This window comes from Trematomus bernacchii, unplaced genomic scaffold (assembly GCF_902827165.1).
Source record: "Trematomus bernacchii unplaced genomic scaffold, fTreBer1.1, whole genome shotgun sequence".
NCBI classification, from domain to species: Eukaryota; Metazoa; Chordata; class Actinopteri; order Perciformes; family Nototheniidae; genus Trematomus; species Trematomus bernacchii.
The window spans coordinates 8951769-8978274 of NW_022987851.1; the positions used below are offsets into that span (position 1 = coordinate 8951769).

General features: G+C 38.3%; 1 protein-coding gene and 1 pseudogene across 1 annotated transcript; one reads left to right on the top strand and one right to left on the bottom strand.

Moving 5' to 3' along the window:
- The first annotated feature begins 1084 nt into the window (after nt 1-1084).
- LOC117469013 lies at nt 1085-22962 on the top strand (annotated as a pseudogene).
- A 969-nt stretch (nt 22963-23931) lies between these two features.
- Nucleotides 23932-26294, bottom strand: diabloa (diablo, IAP-binding mitochondrial protein a). Its single transcript, XM_034113262.1, has 6 exons — nt 25995-26294; nt 25743-25869; nt 25490-25615; nt 25025-25135; nt 24781-24877; nt 23932-24520 (listed from the first exon to the last, which is right to left on the bottom strand). Exons 1-6 carry the CDS (start codon nt 26129-26131, stop codon nt 24318-24320), a joined length of 801 nt encoding a protein of 266 aa, XP_033969153.1. The 5' UTR covers nt 26132-26294; the 3' UTR covers nt 23932-24317.
- Between the last annotated feature and the right edge of the window lie 212 nt (nt 26295-26506).

Here is a 26506-nt window from a genome sequence, read left to right on the forward strand (position 1 = left end):
TTAGTGTGGATGGAGCAGCTCGTTAAGTCTAGAGTGCTTTGATCTCAAAACAGAGTGGAGGGGTGCTTCAATTTCTCCTCAAAAAATGTTTTAAACTTGCCATAATTCCCAAACCCTACACTCTTCAGACATAATTGTTCATGAAAAACGTAGGAAAAGCTCTCCAAGGTTGGAAAATAAAAAAGAATTAAGAAAAAATATTAAACAAAATGCCTCTTGAGGGCATGAAGAGACAAAAAGTCCACCTAGCTCCCAATTGATTCCCATGTTAAATCTTTCCGGAACTTTCTTCAGAACAGAGAGAAGTACACTTTAGACAAACTGCTCCCATCTCCACATTTTACACACAAAACCAAAGAAAACAACATATATCAGTTAATTGGGGTTCCCTGATGCTCACGGTCTGGTCATTTTTTGATAGGAGCCATAGTTTTTTAACAGGTGGCAAAATTGTCAGATATAATCCTCAATGCATTCTTAATGGCACTCAGTGCTGCAGTTGGAAAATCGTCATAAGTCGTCACCATGGTAACCTTTCATCTCTGGGTTTACACACACAGGTGTTTGTAAACATTCATTCACTACTACTTACATTTAATGTCTTTATTTAACTCCTTCAGCCTAATTTCAGCTGCAGGAACCATTCAAATATCAAACTATTCAGCCTTTTCAGCACATGATGGGAAACTTTCAACTTTTTCAAAATATGTTATACTTTTTAAAGTCTTTTTTTAACATGGAAGTCATTGCAATGCATTTAAGCTGTAACAATTCACAGACAGACAGACAGACAGACAGACAGACAGACAGACAGACAGACAGACAGACAGACAGACATCTCTCTCTTCTCTCTCTCTCTCTCTCCTCTCTCTCTGATCTCTCTCTCTCTCTCTCTCTCTCTCCTCTCTCTCTGATCTCTCTCTCTCTCTCTCTCACACACTCACACACTCTCACACTCACACTCACACTCACACTCACACTCACTCTCTCTCTCTCTCACACAGACAGACAGACACACACTCTCTCTCTCTCTCTCACACACACACACACTCTCCCTCTCTTCACAGGACCCTTCAAAAGGAAGATGAGGGCGATCAAGAGAAGTGGAGAGAGGGTGATAGAAGAGTTATAGGGTGATCAGAGAAGAGAGAGGGCGATCAGAGAGGAGGGCAATCAGAGAAGAGAGAGAGAGGGCGATCAAGAGAAGAGGAGAGAGGGCGATCAAGAGAAGAGAAGAGAGGACGATCAAGAGAAGAGAGAGAGGGTGATCAAGAGGAGAGAGAGAGGGCGATCAGAGGAGAGAGAGGGCGATCAAGAGGAGAGAGAGAGGGCGATCAAGAGGAGAGAGAGTGGGTGATCAAGAGGAGAGAGAGAGGGGGGCGATCAAGAGGAGAGAGAGAGGGCGATCAAGAGGAGAGAGAGGGCGATCAAGAGAGAGAGGGCGAGCAAGAGAAGAGAGAGAGAGAGAGAGGGCGATCAAGAGGAGAGAGAGAGGGCGATCAAGAGGAGAGAGAGTGGGCGATCAAGAGGAGAGGGAGGGCGATCAAGAGAGAGAGGGTGAGCAAGGGAAGAGAGAGAGAAGAGAGAGGGCGATCAAGAGGAGAGAGAGAGGGCGATCAATAGAGAAGGGAGAGGGCGATCAAGAGAAGAGAGAGAGGGCGATAGAAGATTGAGAGGGGCGATCAAGAGAAGAGAGAGAGTAATGTAACCTCCTAATGTTAATGTATAACTCCTATGAAAATGTTTCAAAAAGTGCTCAAACTTCACATGTGTGCTAACAGTCCAGCCGTGAAGACATCTACTGGACAGTTTTGAGATTTCTTCAAATGCCGTTGCCATGGCAACACAATGCTCACCATGAAACAACGGTTTTCTCATAACTTCAGTGAAAATGCTCGAAATGGCCCAAAACTTCACAGGTTTGGTACGATGCAGCCATCAACACATCTAAGCGTATTATGGGGTGTCATCAAATGCCGTTGCCCTGGCGACAGATAATTCACCATCAAGTTAGTTCAAAAGTTTGTAGTTTCAAATATTCTGCTGCTTTTCCAGCCTTTTTACTTTCTTTTCTCATCTTAATACAAATTCATTCACTACTACTTACATCTGATATTTAACTCCTTCAGCCTATTTTCAGCTGCAGAAACCATTCAACTATTACATTATTCGGCTATTTCAGGACATCAAGGCTATACATGTTTTTTTAAACCTTTTCTTTTAAATATTAAGCTTTTTCTGCATTTTTTTTTGCTAAAAGCAGCTACCATTTAGCTAATAACATATTCAGCTTTTTCTTCATTTTCAGCTAAATTAATTCACAGTTTACAGCATTCGCACGCATTTTCTGCAGGAAATGCATTTTCTAGTTCTTCCCCTTATTATTTCAGCCAATACTTTGGTACTCCATAACTTCAGCTTATTTTCAGCTACAGAAACCATTCAAATATTAAACTATTCAGCCTGTTCAGGAATCGATGGGAAACCTTCAACTTTTTAAAAATATTTTATACTTTTTGAAATATTCAGCTTTTTAAACTCTTTTTTTAACATGGAAGTCAATGGGAGATGCCTTCAAATCCTCTTTTCCTACACCTTGCGCCAAATGCTACTCCTTCCACATACTTTCAGCTAGACACTTCATTCCAACTTTCAAATGATCACAACACCTTCAGCTATTCAAACTTGACTTTTATTTTTGATATCTCTTACACTTCTTGAGATAATTAACTTTGTTTGGAGCTTGGTAAAGAGGCTTTCTTCAGATTTTAACATTAGTGTGGATGGAGCAGCTCGTTAAGTCTAGAGTGCTTTGATCTCAAAACAGAGTGCAGCAGTGCTCCCCAAAAAATGTTTTGAACTTGCCATAATTCCCAAACCCTACACTCCTCAGACATATTTTTTCATGAAAAACGTAGGAAAACCTCTCCTAGGTTGGAAAATTAAAAAAAATTAAAAAGAAATATTAAACAAAATGCCTCTTGAGGGCATGAAGAGACAAAAAGTCCACCTAGCTCCCAATTGATTCCCATGTTAAATCTTTCCGGAACTTTCTTCAGAACAGAGAGAAGTACACTTTAGACAAACTGCTCCCATCTCCACATTTTACACACAAAACCAAAAAAAACAACATATATCAGTTCATTGGGGTTCCCTGATGCTCACGGTCTGGTCATTTTTTGATAGGAGCCATGGTTTTTGAACAGGTGGCAAAATTGTCAGATACAAACCTCAATGCATTCTTAATGGGACTCAGTGCTGCAGTGGGTAAATTGTCATAAGTCGTCACCATGGTAACCTTTCATCTCTGGGTTTACACACACAGGTGTTTGTAAACATTCACCACTACCTCTCTCTCTCTCTCTCTCTCTCTCTCTCTCTCTCTCTCTCAGACAGACAGACAGACAGAGAGACAGACAGACTCACACTCACACTCACACTCACACTCACACTCTCTCTCTCTCTCTCACAGACAGACAGACACACACTCTCTCTCTCTCTCCCACACACACACACACACACACACACACACACACACACACACACACACACACACTCCCTCTCTCTCACAGACACATCAAGAGAAGTGAGAGAGGGTGATAGAAGAGTGATAGGGTGATCAAGAGAAGAGAGAGGGCGATCAAGAGGAGAGAGAGAGGGCAATCAAGAGAAGAGAGAGAGAGGGCGATCAAGAGGAGAGAGAGTGGGCGATCAAGAGAAGAGAGAGAGGGCGATCAAGAGGAGAGAGAGTGGGCGATCAAGAGGAGAGAGAGAGGGCGATCAAGAGGAGAGGGAGAGGGCGATCAAGAGGATAGAGAGAGGGCGATCAAGAGGAGAGAGAGAGGGCGATCAAGAGAAGAGACAGAGGGCCATCAAGAGGAGAGAGAGAGAGGGCGATCAAGAGGAGCGAGAGAGGGCGATCAAGAGAAGAGAGAGGGCGATCAAGAGAAGAGAGAGAGGGCGAGCAAGAGAAGAGAGAGAGAAGAGAGAGAGGGCGATCAAGAGAAGAAAGAGAGGGCGATAGAAGATTGAGAGGGTGATCAAGAGAAGAGAGAGGGCGATCAAGAGAAGAGAGAGAGTAATGTAACCTCCTAATGTAATGTATTACTCCTATGAATGTTCAAAAAGTGCTCAAACTTCACATGTGTGCTAACAGTCCAGCCGTGAAGACATATACGGGACAGTTTTGAGATTTCTTCAAATGCCGTTGCCATGGCAACACAATGCTCACCATGAAACACGGTTTTCTCATAACTTCAGTGAAAATGATCGAAATGGCCCAAAACTTCACAGGTTTGGTAACGATGCAGCCATCAACACATCTAAGCGTATTATGGGGTGTCATCAAATGCCGTTGCCATCGCGACAGATAATTCACCATCAAGTTAGTTCAAAAGTTTGCAGTTCAAATATTCTGCTGCTTTCCCAAGCCTTTTTACTTTCTTTTCTCATCTTAATACAAATTCATTCACTACTACTTACATCTGATATTTAACTCCTTCAGCCTATTTTCAGCTGCAGAAACCATTCAACTATTACATTATTCAGCTATTTCAGGACATCAAAGCTATACATGTTTTTTTAAATCTTTTCTTTTAAATATTAAGCTTTTTCTGCATTTTTGTAGCTAAAAGCAGCTACCATTCAGCTAATAACATATTCAGCTTTTTCTGCATTTTCAGCTAAATTCATTCACAGTTTACAGCATTCGCACGCATTTTCTGCAGGAAATGCATTTTCTAGTTTGCTCAGTAGATCGAGCTAGCCATGCTAGAACTTGCTAACGTTAGGTCCAAGCTGGCTAACAACATCTAGCTAGCTAGCTATTCTCAGCAATGCCCGCTATGAACACGTTTTGACTTGTGAATAAGTGTGCAATGTTCTGTAATTTGCTTCACTAACTCATGGCACTAATCGTGTGTTTCAGGCGAGGTGCTTCTCTCAGGATTAGAAACTAGTTTTCCCCTCCGGGATAAAACGATAATATAACGTTAGCAATTAGCATGCTAGCTGGACATAATGCTACCTCTGTATTCTTAGTAGTATTACCAATCCCCTTTCAATCACATTAGTATGCATACAAAAGTGACAGGTCACACCTTCTAAGTCCCGCCCCCTAATTATGCTAATGAGCCCCCCTTTGATATGCTAATGAGCCCCTTTGTTCGAGGTGTTATCGCGTACAGGTGTTACATCCTCCCGGTAGCCCCCCACCCCTCTCAGCCCACCCCCCCTCCCCCTCACATACAGGTGTCACATCCGCCCCTGTCGCCCCCACCCCTCTCAGCCCCCCCCCCTCTCCGCCCCCACCCCTCTCAGCCCCCCACCCCTCTCACTTTACTCGCGTTTATGTCCATATCGATCAGATCTAGCTAGTTCTAGCTAATGATATGACTACCTGCTTATTAAAAGACACCTAAACAATAAGCGTCACTATGCAACGGGGTGAGGCCACAAAGTATAGCACAGCATTATGCATTTTGTTTACATGCCCACCGGAACCCTGAGGCATTACCAACAGATCAACGCGCAATCAACCCATACAGGACATCTCTTTCTCCACATTATGTGTAGACATTATAATTGACTATTCTTGTCTTCTGATGTTTAATTACATCACCCCATTAATAAAATAATCCCTATATGAAGTTATATGAGGCGGGGTGGGGGTAATATTAGAAATAGCTGCAGGTATGGAGAAAAGAGAAGAGTCTCCCCTCACACCCCCTCCCCTCCCCCCTGCCTGTCACCTCCTGATCTTGCTATCAGCCGTTAATTCTCATTCACTAAGTCACCTAAAACTTTTATTGGAATGGGGTTTTCTTTAGAGTTGTTTTCAGTGAGACAATGCAGTTTCTGATCATTTTAAGTTTTCAAGTTTCAAGGCTTTATGGCATATGCCCATCAGCTACAGTGTAGATATGTCAATGAAAAAACATAGGTCACAGGCTCCTCCAACAGTGCACATAAAACAGATAAAATACTGCAATAGAATGTTTTTGATATGACAGATTTGTGCGTAATTCTCTCGCAAAGGAACTGTAAGATACACGTTTATGTATGGAAAACTTTATAACTTGGTAAAATATTCATTCATTTGTAACGAATTGAGTTTTCTTCAAGAATCAAACTCTAATGGAGAGTTTGTGATTTTAACACTGTTTCGATGAAACAATGCAGTTTTGATAACTTGACTTGACTAACATTACTTTTTTAATATTTTTCAACATACTGTGATATTTTGTTTTTTCTCTCCTTTTTTCCATTATATTTTTGAATATACAGACATTCAACGCAATAAGTCCCACCCCAATTAGCAAATCATCCAAAACTAAGGACCCCCACTAAGACGAACAGATTTTCTTTAAGACTGTGACTCTTAAAGGCACTTTGGGATTTTAGTAAAACAATCCAGTTTTCTGGAAATAACTTAAATGATTTTCGTTTTTTCTCCTACAAAGATACTTATAGTTACACTTTAATGGATGCAAAACTTTATAACTTGGTAAAATATTCATTCATTTGTAGTGAATTGAGTTTTCTTCAAGAATCAAACTCTAAATGGAGAGTTTGTGATTTTAACACTGTTTCGATGAAACAATGCAGTTTTGATAACTTGAATTGACTAACATTACTTTTTTAAATATATGTTTTTAGATGCTTTACTTTTGATTTCTTTCATGTTATTTTAACACAACATTACTTTTTCATATTTTTCAACATACTGTGATATTTTGTTTTTTTCTCTCCATTATATTTTTGAATATACAGGGATTTTTATCAAAATACAACATGCAACTAATACATTATACAATATTACGACTTTTTTGCGATATTTTCAACACAATATACTTGTACCTTTTTCTGTGTAGGGCTTCAGGATATTTGGCATGTCATGCATAAAACCGGTGTCATCTTTCCTGAAACTGACGTGCTGTCCGTTTTACAAACAAGTTATCTTTCTGCTTCTTCACCCTCTGAATTTTCCTCCCCCGTCCCTCTTCCTTCAACCATCACAACAACAATTAAGTCAGATCTGTGAAATTAAACACCTCTTCCCAAAGCGTGACTAGGGCCTAACCCGACTGGCCAAATATACTAACATGCAGAACATATGGTATGTTTGAAAAAAGACTAACCATCTATCCAGTTCAAGCTGTATTTAAGATGTGACATTGCGCTCTGACTTTTTCCCGTAAAATCGTGACAAACTATTACTTATTAAATTTGACCTCATGCTGCTTGGTTGAAAATGATAGATGAAAAATAACTTTTTAAAAAGAGTCAAACAGCGAGGGACATTATACGGGTGAAAGAAACTCTCATTTCTACAGATGACTCCCCCCACCCAACGCAATAAGTCCCACCCCACTCAGCAAATCATCCAAAACTAAGGACCCCGCTAAGACGACCGTTGAAAACTAGCCATGGATCTGAGAAAAACCAAGTCTGATGTAGCCTTCCCTTATTATCACCAGGATAACGGATATGGGCTTAATGACTGGATGTTACAAAGTAAGGGAGAGGATGTTCCCGAAGAAGAGCTTCCCTCTATATCATATCCGTGTAAGGTCTTTAGGACAAAAGAGGACTATGATAAAATGACATATGAAGAATACCTTTCTTTAAAAGATGGTATTATAGATAACCTTTATAGAAACAATATATCTCATACTACTCGCCAAGATCGCAAACGACAATTAGCAGAAAAGAAAAGCAAAAGTAAAGAAAACCGAAGAAAAAGAAAAAGCAAAATGAAAAGGAGAAGAAAAATGAAAAGCAAACGCAGATTGCGAATGAAAAGAAAAGGGACAATAGGACGGAAAAAGACAAAAAGAAGGAAGGTGAAAAGAAAAAGGAACAAAGTGAAGAAATTTCAACTAACTATAGAGGATGCTGATAGTGTTGTAGAGCCATTACCGGATCATAATAATCTTATAGATCATCTACCGCTAACCGACTGCTGCGAATGTGTTGAACAAATACCAAAAGCAATGGCAGAGCTTTGCTTCAATATAATGAGAGAAAAAGCACGATACTATGGAATTGCCCAAATTGGCGACAGTGCCAGAACATGTATTAAAAGACTGTTGGAGGATCTCTATTCTAGTATCGGTTGTCATTACAGCGAAGGATATGCCAAAACGTGTGATGACATAGACAAAGCTTTTGAAGACAATTATATGGTACCCGTCCTTACAGCTAAACAAATCCTATGCCAGGTATTCAACAGACCACAAGAAGCACAAGAAGCCCCAGAAAGGATTACATTCAGAGCTAATAATGGTGAAACCGAAGAAGAAGCAAAGCAGATTATAATCGTTGCGGGTGAAAGGATAGAGAATTTGCAAGTGATGTTAATGCACTTATCTGATATAAAAAATGCATTCATTTACTTCCAAGAGACCCCTAAACATCTACTTGGGCAATGTGAATTGAACGATAAACCGATCACTGTAAATGAAACGCGGAGAGAAGCAGCAGTGCAAATCGTTAAGTCTATTACCTTGTATGCACTACGACATTAACTTGGTCAAATGTAATATGTCTTTCTGAAAATGTGGCGAATGGTGTGTTTTTCAATTAAGCAACCATAACAAATGAAAATGTGTTTTATTTTTGCTTTCATATATAGTAATAGTATTAACTCCTTTGACTAGACTGTACTAAAATAAGACGTTTCACTGTTAAATAAAAATGGAAGTAGAAAATCGAGATAATGATGAGGTTCGTTATGTATCCAGTAACTATGAACAGCAGTTGAAAATGTTATTTAACCCTTTAACTCTAATAGACAAATCTAAAATAGCCTCTAGCTTATCTATAAGTTTGTGATTTTAACACTTATTCACTGACACAATGCAGATTTTGGCTTTTTTCTCATGTCAAGATACTTTTTGACACACTTTGAGGTATGCAAAACTTTTAAAAACACTTGTACAGTTAAATAATGTAGGTTTTCTCTGATATTTTAGTTATTTTCATCTACCAAGATACTTTTTTGATACACTTTAATGTAGGAACATTTGGCAACTGGTAGAATGTCAATTATTTTGTAATAAAATGTATTTTCTTAAAGACCGTGACTCTAAAAGGGGAAGTTTTTTTTTTTTTTCTCCCGTTGTCTTTCACTTACTTTTTGGATACAGTTTTATGTATGACAACTTTACAACTGGTAGAAAGTTAAGTACTTTTTCTGAACAGATTTTCTTTAAGACTGTGACTCTTAAAGGTAAGACAATCCAGTTTTATGGAAGTAACTTAAATTATTTTTTAGTTTTTTCTCCTACAAAGATACTTATAGTTACACTTTAATGGATGCAAAACTTTATAACTTGGTAAAATATTCATTATTTTGTAATGAATTGAGTTTTCTTTTTTGTTTTTGTTTTTCAACATACTATTGTACACAATGACTTTTCCATATATATATATATATATATATTTTTTCAGACAAACTATACTTTTGACTTTTTCCGTAAAATCGTGACAAACTATTACTTATTCTTACATTTGACCTCTTGCTGCTTGGTTGGAAATGATAGATGAAAAAGCTACAAAGCTTAAAGAACTTTTCTAAAAACTCTCAATTCTACAGATGAATCCCCCCACTCAACGCAATAAGTCCACCCCCCATTCAGCAAATCATCTAAAACGAAGGACCCCACTAAGACGCCCGTTGAAAACTAGCCAGGGATCTGAGAAAAACCAAGTCTCCCCCCGCGAGTTGCAGCCAGGAACAAACTCCTGGACTACTATCGTCACCACCATTGTGGACACCCAAATCGTGCAATACTACAGCTGCTGATGTTACTCCTGGGGCCAAGACGTCTCTGTTTTTGAACATAGTGAAATCGGAGTTGGTTGATATTCTGGACAGGGGTGCTGCATCGGTACAGAGAAAAAATCTGCAATGGATGCCGAGTCAGTCACCCCGGCCAGAGGCAACACGATTGTGTGAATGACATTCCAGAATATTTCTTCAGAAACAATTACAACGCGTTAATGAAAAAGACTTTGGCTCGCCGACTTCATTACTGCGATTGACCAGAGTCTTAATGATATAAACATTTACACGGCTGAATGGAGGATCCAAGGCGCTTCGGAGGCTTTTCTGCACAATCTCAAAACTGCAGACGCCTCAAGGAGAGACTTGAAAAGATCCATGCCGAGCTGGATGGAGAGGAAGAAGACTAATAACCAGCGGTTGATTTTTTTTTTCCGATACTTTGACTTTTCTTTAAACTAAAATAAAAATGGGTAACTACTATGGAAAACAATCTGTATTTATCTATCAGAATGCAGTCAATACCTGTTTAATAAGTGTGTTGTTGATGACGATTGAAAACAGAATGAGTAGTGATCCCCGTGTAAACAGAACGGCTGAAGTTTGTAAACTAGAAGATATTTTGGATATCGTTCATTCTGGCAGTACTATTCCGGGTCATTGGGAAACGATTGTAAACGAAACATTTAAAGTGGTACTGGAATCTTCATTTTCCGAAACATTCTGTAACATTACCGAAGAAATGAAACAAACACCAAAAGTGTATCATGTGCTCGCATTGTATGCTCTGTTTGTAGATGTAATGCATCTTTGTGTCAAAAACAGCATACACATGAATACTTTGGCCGAAGTGCAAAAACTCCATTATAATATTTCCCTTCATCTGGGGGATTCTGTGCTGGAGAAGATCCTGGGGATGTTGCAATCATTATAAATGTATTATTGATTCCTATGGGGTGAAAACAATAAATTGTAAATATGAAATTCTGTAAATAAAAAAAGTGTTTTTTACATTTAAAAAAAACTGTTGTCTTCAAATCATAGTATAGTATTTCCTACATATCATTTAAAAAAAAGAGTCACAGTGTAGAATGTCCAAACATTTAATTTAAAAGTACTAGTATAGTCTGTTAAAAGTATCTTGAAAAAAGTCCAAGTATAGTATGTAGTTAAGAAATATATTATATAGTTTTGTCTGCAATGTCAGTATAGGATCTCTAATAAAAAAATATTAAAAAATTAGAGAAAGTCATAGTATAGTTTGACAAAAAGATCCTGAAAAAGTCATGACATTGTGTGTTGAAATGGTTTTGAATAAACACATCAGTATTTTAAAAAGTAAAATTGTATCAAGTGCATCAGACAACTCAAATTACTCCATTTGAACCATATTATAAATAAGTAAAGAATGGTCATAGTATATAGCAGGGCTGTTTAATAGTTTTCTGTGTGTCAGTGTTTCAGTGTTTCAGTGTTTTTGTGTTTCAGTGTTTCAGTGTTTTGTGTTTTTGTGTGTCAGTGTTTCAGTGTTTTGTGTTTTTGTGTGTCAGTGTTTCAGTGTTTCAGTGTTTTTGTGTTTCAGTGTTTCAGTGTTTTAGTGTTTTTCAGTGTTTCAGTGTTTCAATGTTTCAGTGTTTTGTGTGTCAGTGTTTCAGTGTTTCAGTGTTTTGTGTTTTTGTGTGTCAGTGTTTCAGTGTTTTAGTGTTTTCAGTGTTTCAGTGTTTCAGTGTTTTGGGGTGTCAGTGTTTCAGTGTTTTGTGTTTTTGTGTGTCAGTGTTTCAGTGTTTCAGTGTGTTTGTGTTTCAGTGTTTCAGTGTTTCAGTGCTTCAGTGTTTCAGTGTTTCAGTGTTTTGTGCTTCTGTGTTTTTGTGTGTCAGTGTTTTCAGTGTTTCAGTGTTTCAGTGTTTTGTGTGTCAGTGTGTCAGTGTCTCAGTGTTTCAGTGTTTTCAGTGTTTCTGTGTTTCAGTGTTTTGTGTGTCAGTGTTTCAGTGTTTCAGTGTTTCTATGTTTCAGTGTTTCAGTGTTTTCAGTATTTCAGTGTTTTGTGTTTCAGTGTTTCAGTGTTTTCAGTATTTCAGTGTTTTGTGTTTCAGTGTTTCAGTGTTTTGTGTTTCTGTGTTTTTGTGTGTCAGTGCTTTCAGTGTTTCAGTATTTCAGTATTTCAGTGTTTTGTGTTTCAGTGTTTCAGTGTTTCAGTGTTTTGTGTGTCAGTGTTTCAGTGTTTCAATGTTTTGTGTGTCAGTGTGTCCATGTTTACAGCCTTTCTTTGCTCTGATCAATCCCCAGGGATCCTCCCCTGGAAGGAATATAGCAGGATGAGAGAAAAACATTTAAAAAACGTATCTTAGAAGTGACTATAGCATTTGATGCAATTCTAAAAGATAGTCAGATTCCTAAAAAGTTACAAACGGATGCTGGAAAAGAATTATTTAACAAGATTTTTGAAGCCTTGCTGAAGAAACAAATAATTCTTTTCCAGCATCCGTTTGTAACTTTTTAGGAATCTGACTATCTTTTAGAATTGCATCAAATGCTATAGCCACTTCTAAGATACGTTTTTTAAATGTTTTTCTCTCATCCTGCTATATTCCTTCCAGGGGAGGATCCCTGGGGATTGATCAGAGCAAAGAAAGGCTGTAAACACTGACACACTGACACACAAAACACTGAAACACTGAAACACTGAAACTCTGACACACAAAACACTGAAACACTGAAACACTGAAAAACACTGAAACACTGAAACACAAAAACACTGAAACACTGAAACACTGACACACAAAAACACAAAACACTGAAACACTGACACACAAAAACACAAAACACTGAAACACTGAAACACAAAAACACTGAAACACTGAAACACTGACACACAGAAAACTATTAAACAGCCCTGCTATATACTATGACCATTCTTTACTTATTTATAATATGGTTCAAATGGAGTAATTTGAGTTGTCTGATGCACTTGATACAATTTTACTTTTTAAAATACTGATGTGTTTATTCAAAACCATTTCAACACACAATGTCATGACTTTTTCAGGATCTTTTTGTCAAACTATACTATGACTTTCTCTCATTTTTTTAATTTTTTTTATTAGAGATCCTATACTGACATTGCAGACAAAACTATATAATATATTTCTTAACTACATACTATACTTGGACTTTTTTCAAGATACTTTTAACAGACTATACTAGTACTTTTAAATTAAATGTTTGGACATTCTACACTGTGACTCTTTTTTTTAAATGATATGTAGGAAATACTATACTATGATTTGAAGACAACAGTTTTTTTTAAATGTAAAAAACACTTTTTTTATTTACAGAATTTCATATTTACAATTTATTGTTTTCACCCCATAGGAATCAATAATACATTTATAATGATTGCAACATCCCCAGGATCTTCTCCAGCACAGAATCCCCCAGATGAAGGGAAATATTATAATGGAGTTTTTGCACTTCGGCCAAAGTATTCATGTGTATGCTGTTTTTGACACAAAGATGCATTACATCTACAAACAGAGCATACAATGCGAGCACATGATACACTTTTGGTGTTTGTTTCATTTCTTCGGTAATGTTACAGAATGTTTCGGAAAATGAAGATTCCAGTACCACTTTAAATGTTTCGTTTACAATCGTTTCCCAATGACCCGGAATAGTACTGCCAGAATGAACGATATCCAAAATGTCTTCTAGTTTACAAACTTCAGCCGTTCTGTTTACACGGGGATCACTACTCATTCTGTTTTCAATCGTCATCAACAACACACTTATTAAACAGGTATTGACTGCATTCTGATAGATAAATACAGATTGTTTTCCATAGTAGTTACCCATTTTTATTTTAGTTTAAAGAAAAGTCAAAGTATCGGAAAAAAAAAATCAACCGCTGGTTATTAGTCTTCTTCCTCTCCATCCAGCTCGGCATGGATCTTTTCAAGTCTCTCCTTGAGGCGTCTGCAGTTTTGAGATTGTGCAGAAAAGCCTCCGAAGCGCCTTGGATCCTCCATTCAGCCGTGTAAATGTTTATATCATTAAGACTCTGGTCAATCGCAGTAATGAAGTCGGCGAGCCAAAGTCTTTTTCATTAACGCGTTGTAATTGTTTCTGAAGAAATATTCTGGAATGTCATTCACACAATCGTGTTGCCTCTGGCCGGGGTGACTGACTCGGCATCCATTGCAGATTTTTTCTCTGTACCGATGCAGCACCCCTCTCCAGAATATCAACCAACTCCGATTTCACTATGTTCAAAAACAGAGACGTCTTGGCCCCAGGAGTAACATCAGCAGCTGTAGTATTGCAAGATTTGGGTGTCCACAATGGTGGTGACGATAGTAGTCCAGGAGTTTGTTCCTGGCTGCAACTCGCGGGGGGAGACTTGGTTTTTCTCAGATCCCTGGCTAGTTTTCAACGGGCGTCTTAGTGGGGTCCTTCGTTTTAGATGATTTGCTGAATGGGGGGTGGACTTATTGCGTTGAGTGGGGGGATTCATCTGTAGAATTGAGAGTTTTTAGAAAAGTTCTTTAAGCTTTGTAGCTTTTTCATCTATCATTTCCAACCAAGCAGCAAGAGGTCAAATGTAAGAATAAGTAATAGTTTGTCACGATTTTACGGAAAAAGTCAAAAGTATAGTTTGTCTGAAAAAAAATATATATATATATATATATGGAAAAGTCATTGTGTACAATAGTATGTTGAAAAACAAAAAAGAAAACTCAATTCATTACAAAATAATGAATATTTTACCAAGTTATAAAGTTTTGCATCCATTAAAGTGTAACTATAAGTATCTTTGTAGGAGAAAAAAATAAAAAATAATTTAAGTTACTTCCATAAAACTGGATTGTCTTACCTTTAAGAGTCACAGTCTTAAAGAAAATCTGTTCAGAAAAAGTACTTAACTTTCTACCAGTTGTAAAGTTGTCATACATAAAACTGTATCCAAAAAGTAAGTGAAAGACAACGGGAGAAAAAAAAAAAAACTTCCCCTTTTAGAGTCACGGTCTTTAAGAAAATACATTTTATTACAAAATAATTGACATTCTACCAGTTGCCAAATGTTCCTACATTAAAGTGTATCAAAAAAGTATCTTGGTAGATGAAAATAACTAAAATATCAGAGAAAACCTACATTATTTAACTGTACAAGTGTTTTTAAAAGTTTTGCATACCTCAAAGTGTGTCAAAAAGTATCTTGACATGAGAAAAAAGCCAAAATCTGCATTGTGTCAGTGAATAAGTGTTAAAATCACAAACTTATAGATAAGCTAGAGGCTATTTTAGATTTGTCTATTAGAGTTAAAGGGTTAAATAACATTTTCAACTGCTGTTCATAGTTACTGGATACATAACGAACCTCATCATTATCTCGATTTTCTACTTCCATTTTTATTTAACAGTGAAACGTCTTATTTTAGTACAGTCTAGTCAAAGGAGTTAATACTATTACTATATATGAAAGCAAAAATAAAACACATTTTCATTTGTTATGGTTGCTTAATTGAAAAACACACCATTCGCCACATTTTCAGAAAGACATATTACATTTGACCAAGTTAATGTCGTAGTGCATACAAGGTAATAGACTTAACGATTTGCACTGCTGCTTCTCTCCGCGTTTCATTTACAGTGATCGGTTTATCGTTCAATTCACATTGCCCAAGTAGATGTTTAGGGGTCTCTTGGAAGTAAATGAATGCATTTTTTATATCAGATAAGTGCATTAACATCACTTGCAAATTCTCTATCCTTTCACCCGCAACGATTATAATCTGCTTTGCTTCTTCTTCGGTTTCACCATTATTAGCTCTGAATGTAATCCTTTCTGGGGCTTCTTGTGCTTCTTGTGGTCTGTTGAATACCTGGCATAGGATTTGTTTAGCTGTAAGGACGGGTACCATATAATTGTCTTCAAAAGCTTTGTCTATGTCATCACACGTTTTGGCATATCCTTCGCTGTAATGACAACCGATACTAGAATAGAGATCCTCCAACAGTCTTTTAATACATGTTCTGGCACTGTCGCCAATTTGGGCAATTCCATAGTATCATGCTTTTTCTCTCATTATATTGAAGCAAAGCTCTGCCATTGCTTTTGGTATTTGTTCAACACATTCGCAGCAGTCGGTTAGCGGTAGATGATCTATAAGATTATTATGATCCGGTAATGGCTCTACAACACTATCAGCATCCTCTATAGTTAGTTGAAATTTCTTCACTTTGTTCCTTTTTCTTTTCACCTTCCTTCTTTTTGTCTTTTTCCGTCCTATTGTCCCTTTTCTTTTCATTCGCAATCTGCGTTTGCTTTTCATTTTTCTTCTCCTTTTCATTTTGCTTTTTCTTTTTCTTCGGTTTTCTTTACTTTTGCTTTTCTTTTCTGCTAATTGTCGTTTGCGATCTTGGCGAGTAGTATGAGATATATTGTTTCTATAAAGGTTATCTATAATACCATCTTTTAAAGAAAGGTATTCTTCATATGTCATTTTATCATAGTCCTCTTTTGTCCTAAAGACCTTACACGGATATGATATAGAGGGAAGCTCTTCTTCGGGAACATCCTCTCCCTTACTTTGTAACATCCAGTCATTAAGCCCATATCCGTTATCCTGGTGATAATAAGGGTAGGCTACATCAGACTTGGTTTTTCTCAGATCCATGGCTAGTTTTCAACGGTCATCTTAGCGGGGTCCTTAGTTTTGGATGATTTGCTGAGTGGGGTGGGACTTATTGCGTTGGGTGGGGGGAGTCATCTGTAGAAATGAGAGTTTCTTTCACCCGTATAATGTCCCTCGCTGTTTGACTCTTTTTAAAAAGTTATTTTTCATCTATCATTTTCAACCAAGCAGCATGAGGTCAAATTTAATAAGTAATAGTTTGTCACGATTTTACGGGAAAAAGTCAGAGCGCAATGTCACATCTTAAATACAGCTTGAACTGGATAGATGGTTAGTCTTTTTTCAAACATACCATATGTTCTGCATGTTAGTATATTTGGCCAGTCGGGTTAGGCCCTACTGCCCCACTCCCCAATAGGAAGTCACGCTTTGGGAAGAGGTGTTTAATTTCACAGATCTGACTTAATTGTTGTTGTGATGGTTGAAGGAAGAGGGACGGGGGAGGAAAATTCAGAGGGTGAAGAAGCAGAAAGATAACTTGTTTGTAAAACGGACAGCACGTCAGTTTCAGGAAAGATGACACCGGTTTTATGCATGACATGCCAAATATCCTATTGTGAGGGGAGACTCTTCTCTTTTCTCCATACCTGCAGCTATTTCTAATATTACCCCGACCCCGCCTCATATAACTTCATATAGGGATTATTTTATTAATGGGGTGATGTAATTAAACATCAGAAGACAAGAATAGTCAATTATAATGTCTACACATAATGTGGAGAAAGAGATGTCCTGTATGGGTTGATTGCGCGTTGATCTGTTGGTAATGCCTCAGGGTTCCGGTGGGCATGTAAACAAAATGCATAATGCTGTGCTATACTTTGTGGCCTCACCCCGTTGCATAGTGACGCTTATTGTTTAGGTGTCTTTTAATAAGCAGGTAGTCATATCATTAGCTAGAACTAGCTAGATCTGATCGATATGGACATAAACGCGAGTAAAGTGAGAGGGGTGGGGGGCTGAGAGGGGTGGGGGCGGAGAGGGGGGGGGCTGAGAGGGGTGGGGGCGACAGGGGCGGATGTGACACCTGTATGTGAGGGGGAGGGGGGGTGGGCTGAGAGGGGGGGGGGGGCTACCGGGAGGATGTAACACCTGTACGCGATAACACCTCGAACAAAGGGGCTCATTAGCATATCAAAGGGGGGCTCATTAGCATAATTAGGGGGCGGGACTTAGAAGGTGTGACCTGTCACTTTTTTATGCATACTAATGTGATTGAAAGGGGATTGGTAATACTACTATTCTTACCTCTAACAATACATTAGTTGCTATAATTTCAAGTAATTTGCAACATTCATTCTACATGTTAATGGTAAAAGCTTAAACAGTTGATTACCTGCATGCCACAAAGACTGATGTTCTAATATTTTTGCACATTTAAGTAGAAATGTAATTGAAATTCTATTTATTTTTCCTTTTTTTTATTGATTGTTATAATTGTACTCAGCCATGTTATGTTAGATGTCAATCCACTTACACTGTAACTACTCTGGCCTTGAAAGAAGAAGAAGGTGATATAACTATTAATAAGTAAAAGTAAGTCGAAATATGTATTGTATCACCGCTGCTTAGAGTTCATGCACAAGTCATTTGCTTGATAATGAATTGATGCATTGTAGCAATAATTGTAGTCAATATCAAAGAGAGATGTAATTTCGATATTTCAGTCCAAGCTTGATTGGCCCAGCTACCTCAGTATATGTGATGTATAAATAAAAGGATTACATGAAAACGGTTTGATCTTCTATCTCAGAGTAAACTGGACTATTAATCAACATTTTGCCTCGTTGTTGCGATTAAACTGATCTTGTATCTTGCATATTTCACCTTAGGAAAGTGGGCATGCGATGACAGCTTCCTTGACACCATCATGGCGATGGACCGCCGTGCCATGGTCAGCAAGGAGAATGAGGACCTGCATGCCAAGGAGATGCACGACGAACGGCTGCTGCATTCACACAAGGCCCAGGAATCGAGGTGGAGCAACAAAATACCTTTCAGGCTGGGCTTTTGGCAGTGCTAAGCGAGCTGATTAAATCCAACAGGCCTTCAATACAAAAATTAAGAAAAACTTGTCGTTGATAAACTGTACAATGACTTGTTGGGAGGCGTGTGGTGCAGTGGTCTGGTGCGTTGGTGTTCGGATCAGGGGAGCACAGGTTCAAACCCCACTGCAGTCAGGATGTCGTTGTGTCCCTGGGCAAGACACTTCACCCCAAATTGCCTACACCTGGGACAGTTAATTTTGTATTATTGTGATTATATATATATATGCCACTGTTATTAATACTGACACCTAACTTTGCACTAAGGTGTGTCTGCTGCTGAGCCTACCTATTGTTATTATATATATATATATATATATATATATATATATATATATATATTGCCACTGTTATTATATTGTTTTGATACTACTGACACTTATTGATCTGCTGCTGATAAATAAAAGAGAACCTACATGCACAGCACTAGCATCATGACTGTCTTTGTTTAAACCAGCAGCAGTGCAGCGGTACACAGACTAACCTGTGTGTGTGTAACGTAGTTCTTCAGGTGTGTATGCTTAACATGTATGTTAACATGTATGTATACAAAAGTTTTTAAAGAGCTTTCAACCTCATCCCATTGTCTTTAACACACATTTAACATAATAATATACTAAGATCAGCTTTATTGTCAATTTACAATTTCCATGCTGTTCAGATGCCTCTCCCCAACGTTGCTTCCAGGCGAATACAGAGGAGTTGAAAAGAGCCCTTGGACATTCGGAAATCTTTGATCCACTGCACTTGTTGGCACCACCTCCCACCAGGCCGACGTTCTATTGTTCACCCAGAGTTCCGTAGTATTCGCATATCTGGAACACATACAAAGACACAAATTAGCCCTACATAACTCCATAAATCCTACATTAGATAGTATTAATGTGATTTAATGAACGTACCATTGCTGTTCTTTGGGCGTGATAACGGCCATCATCCTCAGCTGTCCTACGGCGAAACATGTCCATAGCGTGTGCTTTCGTCGTCCAATCCTTTTGTTAAGGCTTCTTAACCGCCTTCGCCTCCGACTCAGCATTTCTATTGCATTTGAATGGTCGATCTGTATTTGTATTTGTGGCTGAGTTATTGGCTTAAATAACTCAGTTACGAAGCTGTATAACACGACCACCAAAACGTCAACTCCATACCGTGTCTGAGGTCGGAAGGTAAACAGAAGCATACAGCGGAAGCGGAAGTTTTTTTTCTTCTTCTTCTCTCGGTTTTTTGGCGAATTGCAACTTTAAGGAGCATACCGCCACCTACTGTACTCGCCGTGAAGTTGTTTGCGGCCTGCCAGTAAACCCAAAGCAGAAGAAGAAGTGACGTCAGCGGCTCATTTGCCTAATCCACCCCCAGGAACTCATTTTGGTGTGAACGCGATCTGCTTTAGTTCATCAGAACTAAAGGAGCTCTCATGAACTAAAGTTCTCATGAACTACTGTGGGAAAAGTACTTGGTGTGAACGCCCCTGACAAGATCATGACATAGAACTCTTTCCAACTATGAATAGCAATGAAATGAAGGGGATTAGCAGAGAGGGATGATGACGACACTGCCGAGCAGAGATTGGTTTCATTCTGGGACGTTCTTGTCTTTAAAGTCATCTGGAACAGCCCTCTGTCAGAAGGCTCTCAGATCAGCAGAACATATTTATTTTTTGGAACAGCCTGGAGGGTTTTCAGAGAAATCTGTTTCTGTTTCTAATGATGGAGCCTTAAGCTCTTTGTATAAAAAAACCGAAATATTACCAATAACAGCTCACTGGTGGGTGGTGTGTCTTATCAGCAGCAGGTTTACCGGATCATTTTTGTGCAGATCCTGGTGGGGATTTTTGTTTACATTGTTTACCTTTTTTAAAAAGGAGTGTTTCTACACAAACGCACGCTACATCTTATTTGCTGTTACACTACTATCTGATAGCATGTTGTTGATCATTTCTACATCACTGTCATGTTTGTCATGTTTGCCTATTTCAGGTTTGCTATAAAAGTTGGCCTGTGTATCATTTAGTGGGAATGCTGATACAGCATTCCAACTATATGTTATGCTACGGACAAAATTCTTCTTATTATTCCGGCCACTTATTTTGGCCCTCTTCTCCTCCCACATTCAACATTGCAGAAACTCCGTTCAAACATCAAAACGTTCAGCTCGGTCGGGAATCACAGGCTATTACTTTTATCATTCATAACTTTCATAATTCCAGAGATACATCCCATAATTCATCCAATTTTTAACATGGAAGTCAATGGAGACATTCTTCAGCCTTTAACAAATCTTCATGCGACTTCAACTGCTAACTGTTCATTCATACTTTCACTCAGAAACCTCATTCCAACTTTAAAATGTTACACATCTTTCTGACATTATTCGTGTAACACAACTTTTAAATCTGATTCTTACTTTTAGAGATATTAAACATTGTTCAGACCTTGTTAAAGAGGTTTTCTTCAGATTTGAACAATAACTAGAGTGCGTGATGTCACAGCTAGAGTGTGGGAATTCTTGAAATGTGCCTTCATATATTTTTTTAAAACTGCCATAATTCCCAAACCCTACATTCCTGAGACATAATTTTTCATGACAAACGTAGGAAAACATCTCGTAGCTTGAAAAATGACAAATAATTAAGCAAAAATAATTCAACAAAATGCCTCTTGAGGGCATGAAGTGACAAAAATGTTCAACATGTCTCCATTAAAACCCATTGTAATTTCAGGCTGATATTTCCTCACAGCAGCAGCCGCACACCTTTAGTTAAACTGCCAAAAAGGCCACATTATTAACCCGAAAGTACACCAAAATTACACTTCAGATACTCAACTTCCTTGACATGCTTCACGTTTTGAAATTTCACAGATATCTGTTATCGTTCTTCCACAAAACGTTCACATGTAAGAGGTTTATCTCTCATTCAGAACAATGCAAAACCTTTGATCTCTTCAGAGCTCGTTAGGTCAACTATAAACACCTGTGTAATGGAACACGATGATGTCATCACTCCAACTGACAGCAGTCAGTTCTAACTGTTCATTTCATACTCACACACACACACACACACACACTCTCTCTCTCACAAACTGTCTCTCTCTCTCTCTCGCTCTCGCTCTCGCTCTCGCTCTCTCTCTCTCTCTCTCTCTCACACACACAATGTTCCAAACGGCCCAAAACTTCACAGGTTTGGTAACGATGCAGCCATCAACGCATCTAACCGTATTATGGGGTGTCATCAAATGCCGTTGCCATGCCGACAGACCACTCGCCATGAAGCACGATGTCGCTGTAAGTCCAATGGACACGGTCCGATTGTCCTCCAAACTTCGCTTGTATATCACCGGTACAGCCCTCAACAGCTCTACGTCAATTATGGGGTTTCTTCAAATGCCGTTGCCATGATAACACAAGGCTCGCCATGAAACAAGGTTTTCTCATAACTTCAGTGAAAATGCTCCAAACGGCCCAAAACTTCACAGGTTTGGTAACGATGCAGCCATCCACACATCTAAGCGTATTATGGGATGTCATCAAATGCCGTTGGCATGGCGACAGATCATTCACCATCAAGTTAGTTCAAAAGTTTGCAGTTCAAATATTCTGCTGCTTTTCCAAGCCTTTTTACTTTCTTTTCTTCTCTCAATATAAATTATTCACTTTCTTCTTACACATTACATTTCAGCATACAGTAGCAATTCAGCATCAGCTTTTCAGCATAAAGCATTCCCACTAGCAATTTCTTCAGGAATTGCATTCTCTAGTTTTCTATATTCTTCTGTCTCTGTACTCTTTTGTCACACTGATTACTTTGACAGCAATGACTCTGGAGCGTTATGTTGCCATCTGCATGCCCCTGCGACACGGAGAGCTGTCCTCCACACGCAGCGCTGTGCACTGCATCCTCATCATTCATGGCCTCAGCGCTGTTCCCTGTATTATGGTTCTCTCCGCCTTCTTTGCAACAGCCTCTCTTAGCTTTTACACAAAAAAAAGGATGTGTTCAATGGAGACCTTCAATGTGTACAGATGGCAGAGTCATATGTTGTCAGCTATAAACCAGTTGTACTTTTTGCTCATGTTTATTACTATTGTAGTATCTTATGTTAAAATAGTGAAAGTGGCCAAAGCTGCATCAGGAGAGAACAAGAAGTAAACATGGAAAGGGCTCAGAACGGTCATTCTTCATGCTTTCCAGCTGCTACTGTGTCTCACCCAGCTGTGGGGCCCGTTCATAGAAGCTGCTTTACTTCCAATTGATTTACAGTTATATATTGATGTCAGGTACAATAACTACATAATGTTTATACTAGCTCCCAGATGTCTGAGTCCTCTCATCTATGGCCTCAGGGATGAAACATTGTATCATGCATTGAAAAGCTATGCTTCCTTTGGCTTGTATAAAAAAAATAGAGTCTTTTTTTCTTCAAGAAAAGCATTATACTAACATTTAAATTATTTTATTGAAACATATCAAAAATGACTAAACCTTTAATTCACTTTCACAGTAGCTAAGATTTGGACGGATGTTCAAAAAGTTCTACTTGTAATTCTGTTTGTTGTTATAAACTGGAATTTGACTACATTGCTATACAAATAAACCCCACAATAGATATCATTATTGCAAATACACTGAATGTTAAGCACTACAGAAATTACACATGCATATTTTTGCTTAACTCATCAATGTTTGTTGCAGTATATCCACTCTTGTCATTCAGAAGGTTTTTTTTGTTGATGCAAAGAACATTCCTTTTTAAAATTGACGTGGTCATTTTGCATTTTGATTTTAGACGAGTTTGACCTAAATCAGTAGCTTTTAACAACAGCTGCTGTTCCCATTATATAATTCCATAATATCACAAACTGCATACAGTTCACTTGTGCCAAGAAAAACTTGAAAAAAAACTCAAGTGTTGGAATCCTTGAATCCATTTGAACTAACAGAAGTTCAACGGGGCTTTTATTTTTTCCTGTGCTATTTATTGATTTTACCAGACGTGACACTTTTGTTTGTTGAACTTTGTGAGTCTACTTGTGTGCAAAATGTCCTTCTGGAGACACCAACTATAGCAGGACAGCTACAGAGGAGCTTTTGAGTCATTTGTCCATCTGTTCTGGTCCAAGAGGCCATTTCCCCCCGCAATTGCCTACTGTCTGTGCAAATAGTAATATATAGTTCCTTATTTTAAAATGTATCTTACATTTGTAATCCTGTTTAAAATCCAAATGTATACTCAGTGTATCGGTCATCTGAATATGTCTGTTTTAGAGTAACCGTAACTGTAAAAAAACTTGTCCTTTTCTTGTATGCTAAAACGTTTTCCATGATTTCCATTTTTCCCCAAACCTGGTAGTAACCACAAAGCCATTTAGGACCATGTAATATGACGGCAAACAAGGACCCATAAACACGTTCAAATACTCAAAGATTTATTTTAAATGTTCTATTACATGAACAGGGAAAAATACAATAGTGGAAACGATAGCTTTAAAATACAATAAATATACAATAAACAACAATGTAATCCAATGTCGGATAAGCCCTCACTGCCATCCAATATATACAGAAGAATTTAATCATAACTTCATCATTGATCAGAAAAGGGCTGCTAATATTAACTAATCAAATAAATAGTCTTAAATAAGGATTCATGCAACATTAAAGAATTACTAATAGAACTTATTTTATTCAGTTTGTCAAATGTTGATCTTCTTTGTGTAAATCCTAACACATATAGATCTTACAGGCTCAAAAATAAATAGAGACATGATAGGGAAATCAATGAATGAATGAATCACTTAGTCCTCTCGTAGATAAGCCTCATGCACCTCATGCTCCTCTCCATCTAGAAAGGCAACATATTCTGCCATCCTTTGGATCTCTTCTGCTTTAGTCTCGGCCAACTTCTTATCTGCAGTCACTGCCAGTTTCCGAGCCTCCCCCACCTGGGACTGGGCCACCTGGATGCTTGCCCTCACTGTGATGGAGGCCTGATCGGCTCCTGCAAACACACAGATGATAACACACATTTAGTCAAAGTGCTAAGAAAGTTCAAGGGTTGACATAACACTATCATAAGTTAAAATATTAAATGTGGAACTTAAAATCATTTTTCTTTTACTGAAGCTCTACCAATGTGTACACATGGTATCATAAAAGTGATTTGAATCCCCTCCTTGTTCCATCCTTATAAATACAGCAACATTTCACAATTTTCACTAAGCATTAAGAGATGCAGCTGTCCTTAGAGATTTTACCCACCTGAAGAGTGTGCTGCCTCGGCTGCCATTTTGCACAAATTGACAGAATTGATCCAGTTTGTCTCAAAGAGTTTGCATTCTTGTAGCCTGTCACTTGCCTGTAAGGGCAGACAGATAAGAACAGAGATGAGAACCACTCAATATTATAAATGTATCTAATCTATCCTTTTTGCAAAGAGTGAAAGCTCATTTTAAGAAACCCAGAATGCTAGAGTATACATCAAGGTTTATTTTCCAAAACTAACCTCTGCACGCTGGGCATTGATTGCCGCCAGAAACGAATCCTCCTCTGATGGAGACAGTTTTCCCAGTGAAGCTAAATACCGTCTTTGGACAATGATGCGTGTTTGCACAGCCTGTTAGCAAACAGAAGAAGGACCGACAGTCAGGGACAGTTCATGGACATTTTAAAATGTAAATTAAAGTCTGGATTTGTACATATGCAAAAAGAAAAAACATAAAGAAAATGAAGTCAGTGTCATTTCTTAGTGCTATTATTCTCTGTGTAAAATCATGAAAAGATGCAGAGATTTAAATCATAATTATTGGTGATACAGCTGCAATTAAAACTAACAATGTGGACACTGATGATCTTTGTGTTGTTTAGTAAAGCCTGACAATATATTTATTTCGATTTTTCTTCTCAGACTGTGGTTGGAAATCATAAACTGTTGATATACTGTAATGCTGCACATTGGATGAAAACCTACCTTTGAGTAATCTGTGAGGGCATGTACGAGAGCCAATGAGGTCTGGGAGAGCAAAGTACTTGAACTGTCTGTAACCACAGAGGCTGCTCTTATGATCAGGGAGTCGTAAGAGAGGTTTTCAATTTTCTACAGATGGAAAAGAAAACATAATTTCAATTCCATTCTTTTTTTCTTTTAAAAACAGACTTTTTTCAAAGGTACACAATAATTGTTTAGTTGCTTTTCATTGGTCTCTGGTAGGAGACTGACCTACCTGTGTAAAAGGAACAGCAAGCCCATGTGCAACACTCAAAGGCCCTCTGTGTGCAGTATCTGTCCGTTTCTGCCCTAATTTCTGGACTCCAGGCTCCCCTTTGCTCAATAGCACACTCTCAGAAATGCTGTAGAAAAATGAGGAAAAAAAGTTGAAAGTCATGAGCTATAAAAGGCAGCACTCGGCGGGAAAAATATATAGACTGTATTGCTACTATATATTATATGTAATTTTCTAATATTCATAACCTACCTTAGGAGACGGATGCAGGCTGCTCCTCTCCTGAGAGCACTCTTGTTGGTCCGCAGCAGTGAAAAGTCGGTCTGTTTTCGCAGAAGTCCTCCAGCAGCCCGGCTGGTGCACACTGAACACTGAGCAACAGCTTGCATTTTGCAGCTGAGTTAGATCCACTGCACTTGAAGAATGTATTTAATATGATCTATGTTGACTGTAGATTTTCTGTTCTGCAATTTAATCTAATCTGCTCTCACTTTTCTTTGCAAAATCAGAGAAAGAGTCTTGTTGTTGCTTGCAATCCTTCAGTCTGAATATGACTAACTGTGGGGTCCTGCGAGTATTTGTAAGGTCCCGGGACCACTTCATTGCGTAAAAGGTATTGATCTGTTGACTCTGTCTTCATATGTACGTATTTGGCTTTATCTGAAAAAGCTAACAGAGACAGGAATTACGTGCTGGATTCTCTCTCTATCTTTCTCCATTGCGTCAAAGTGTATGCAAGGGAAAGTAAGAGTTAAAGGGCCAGT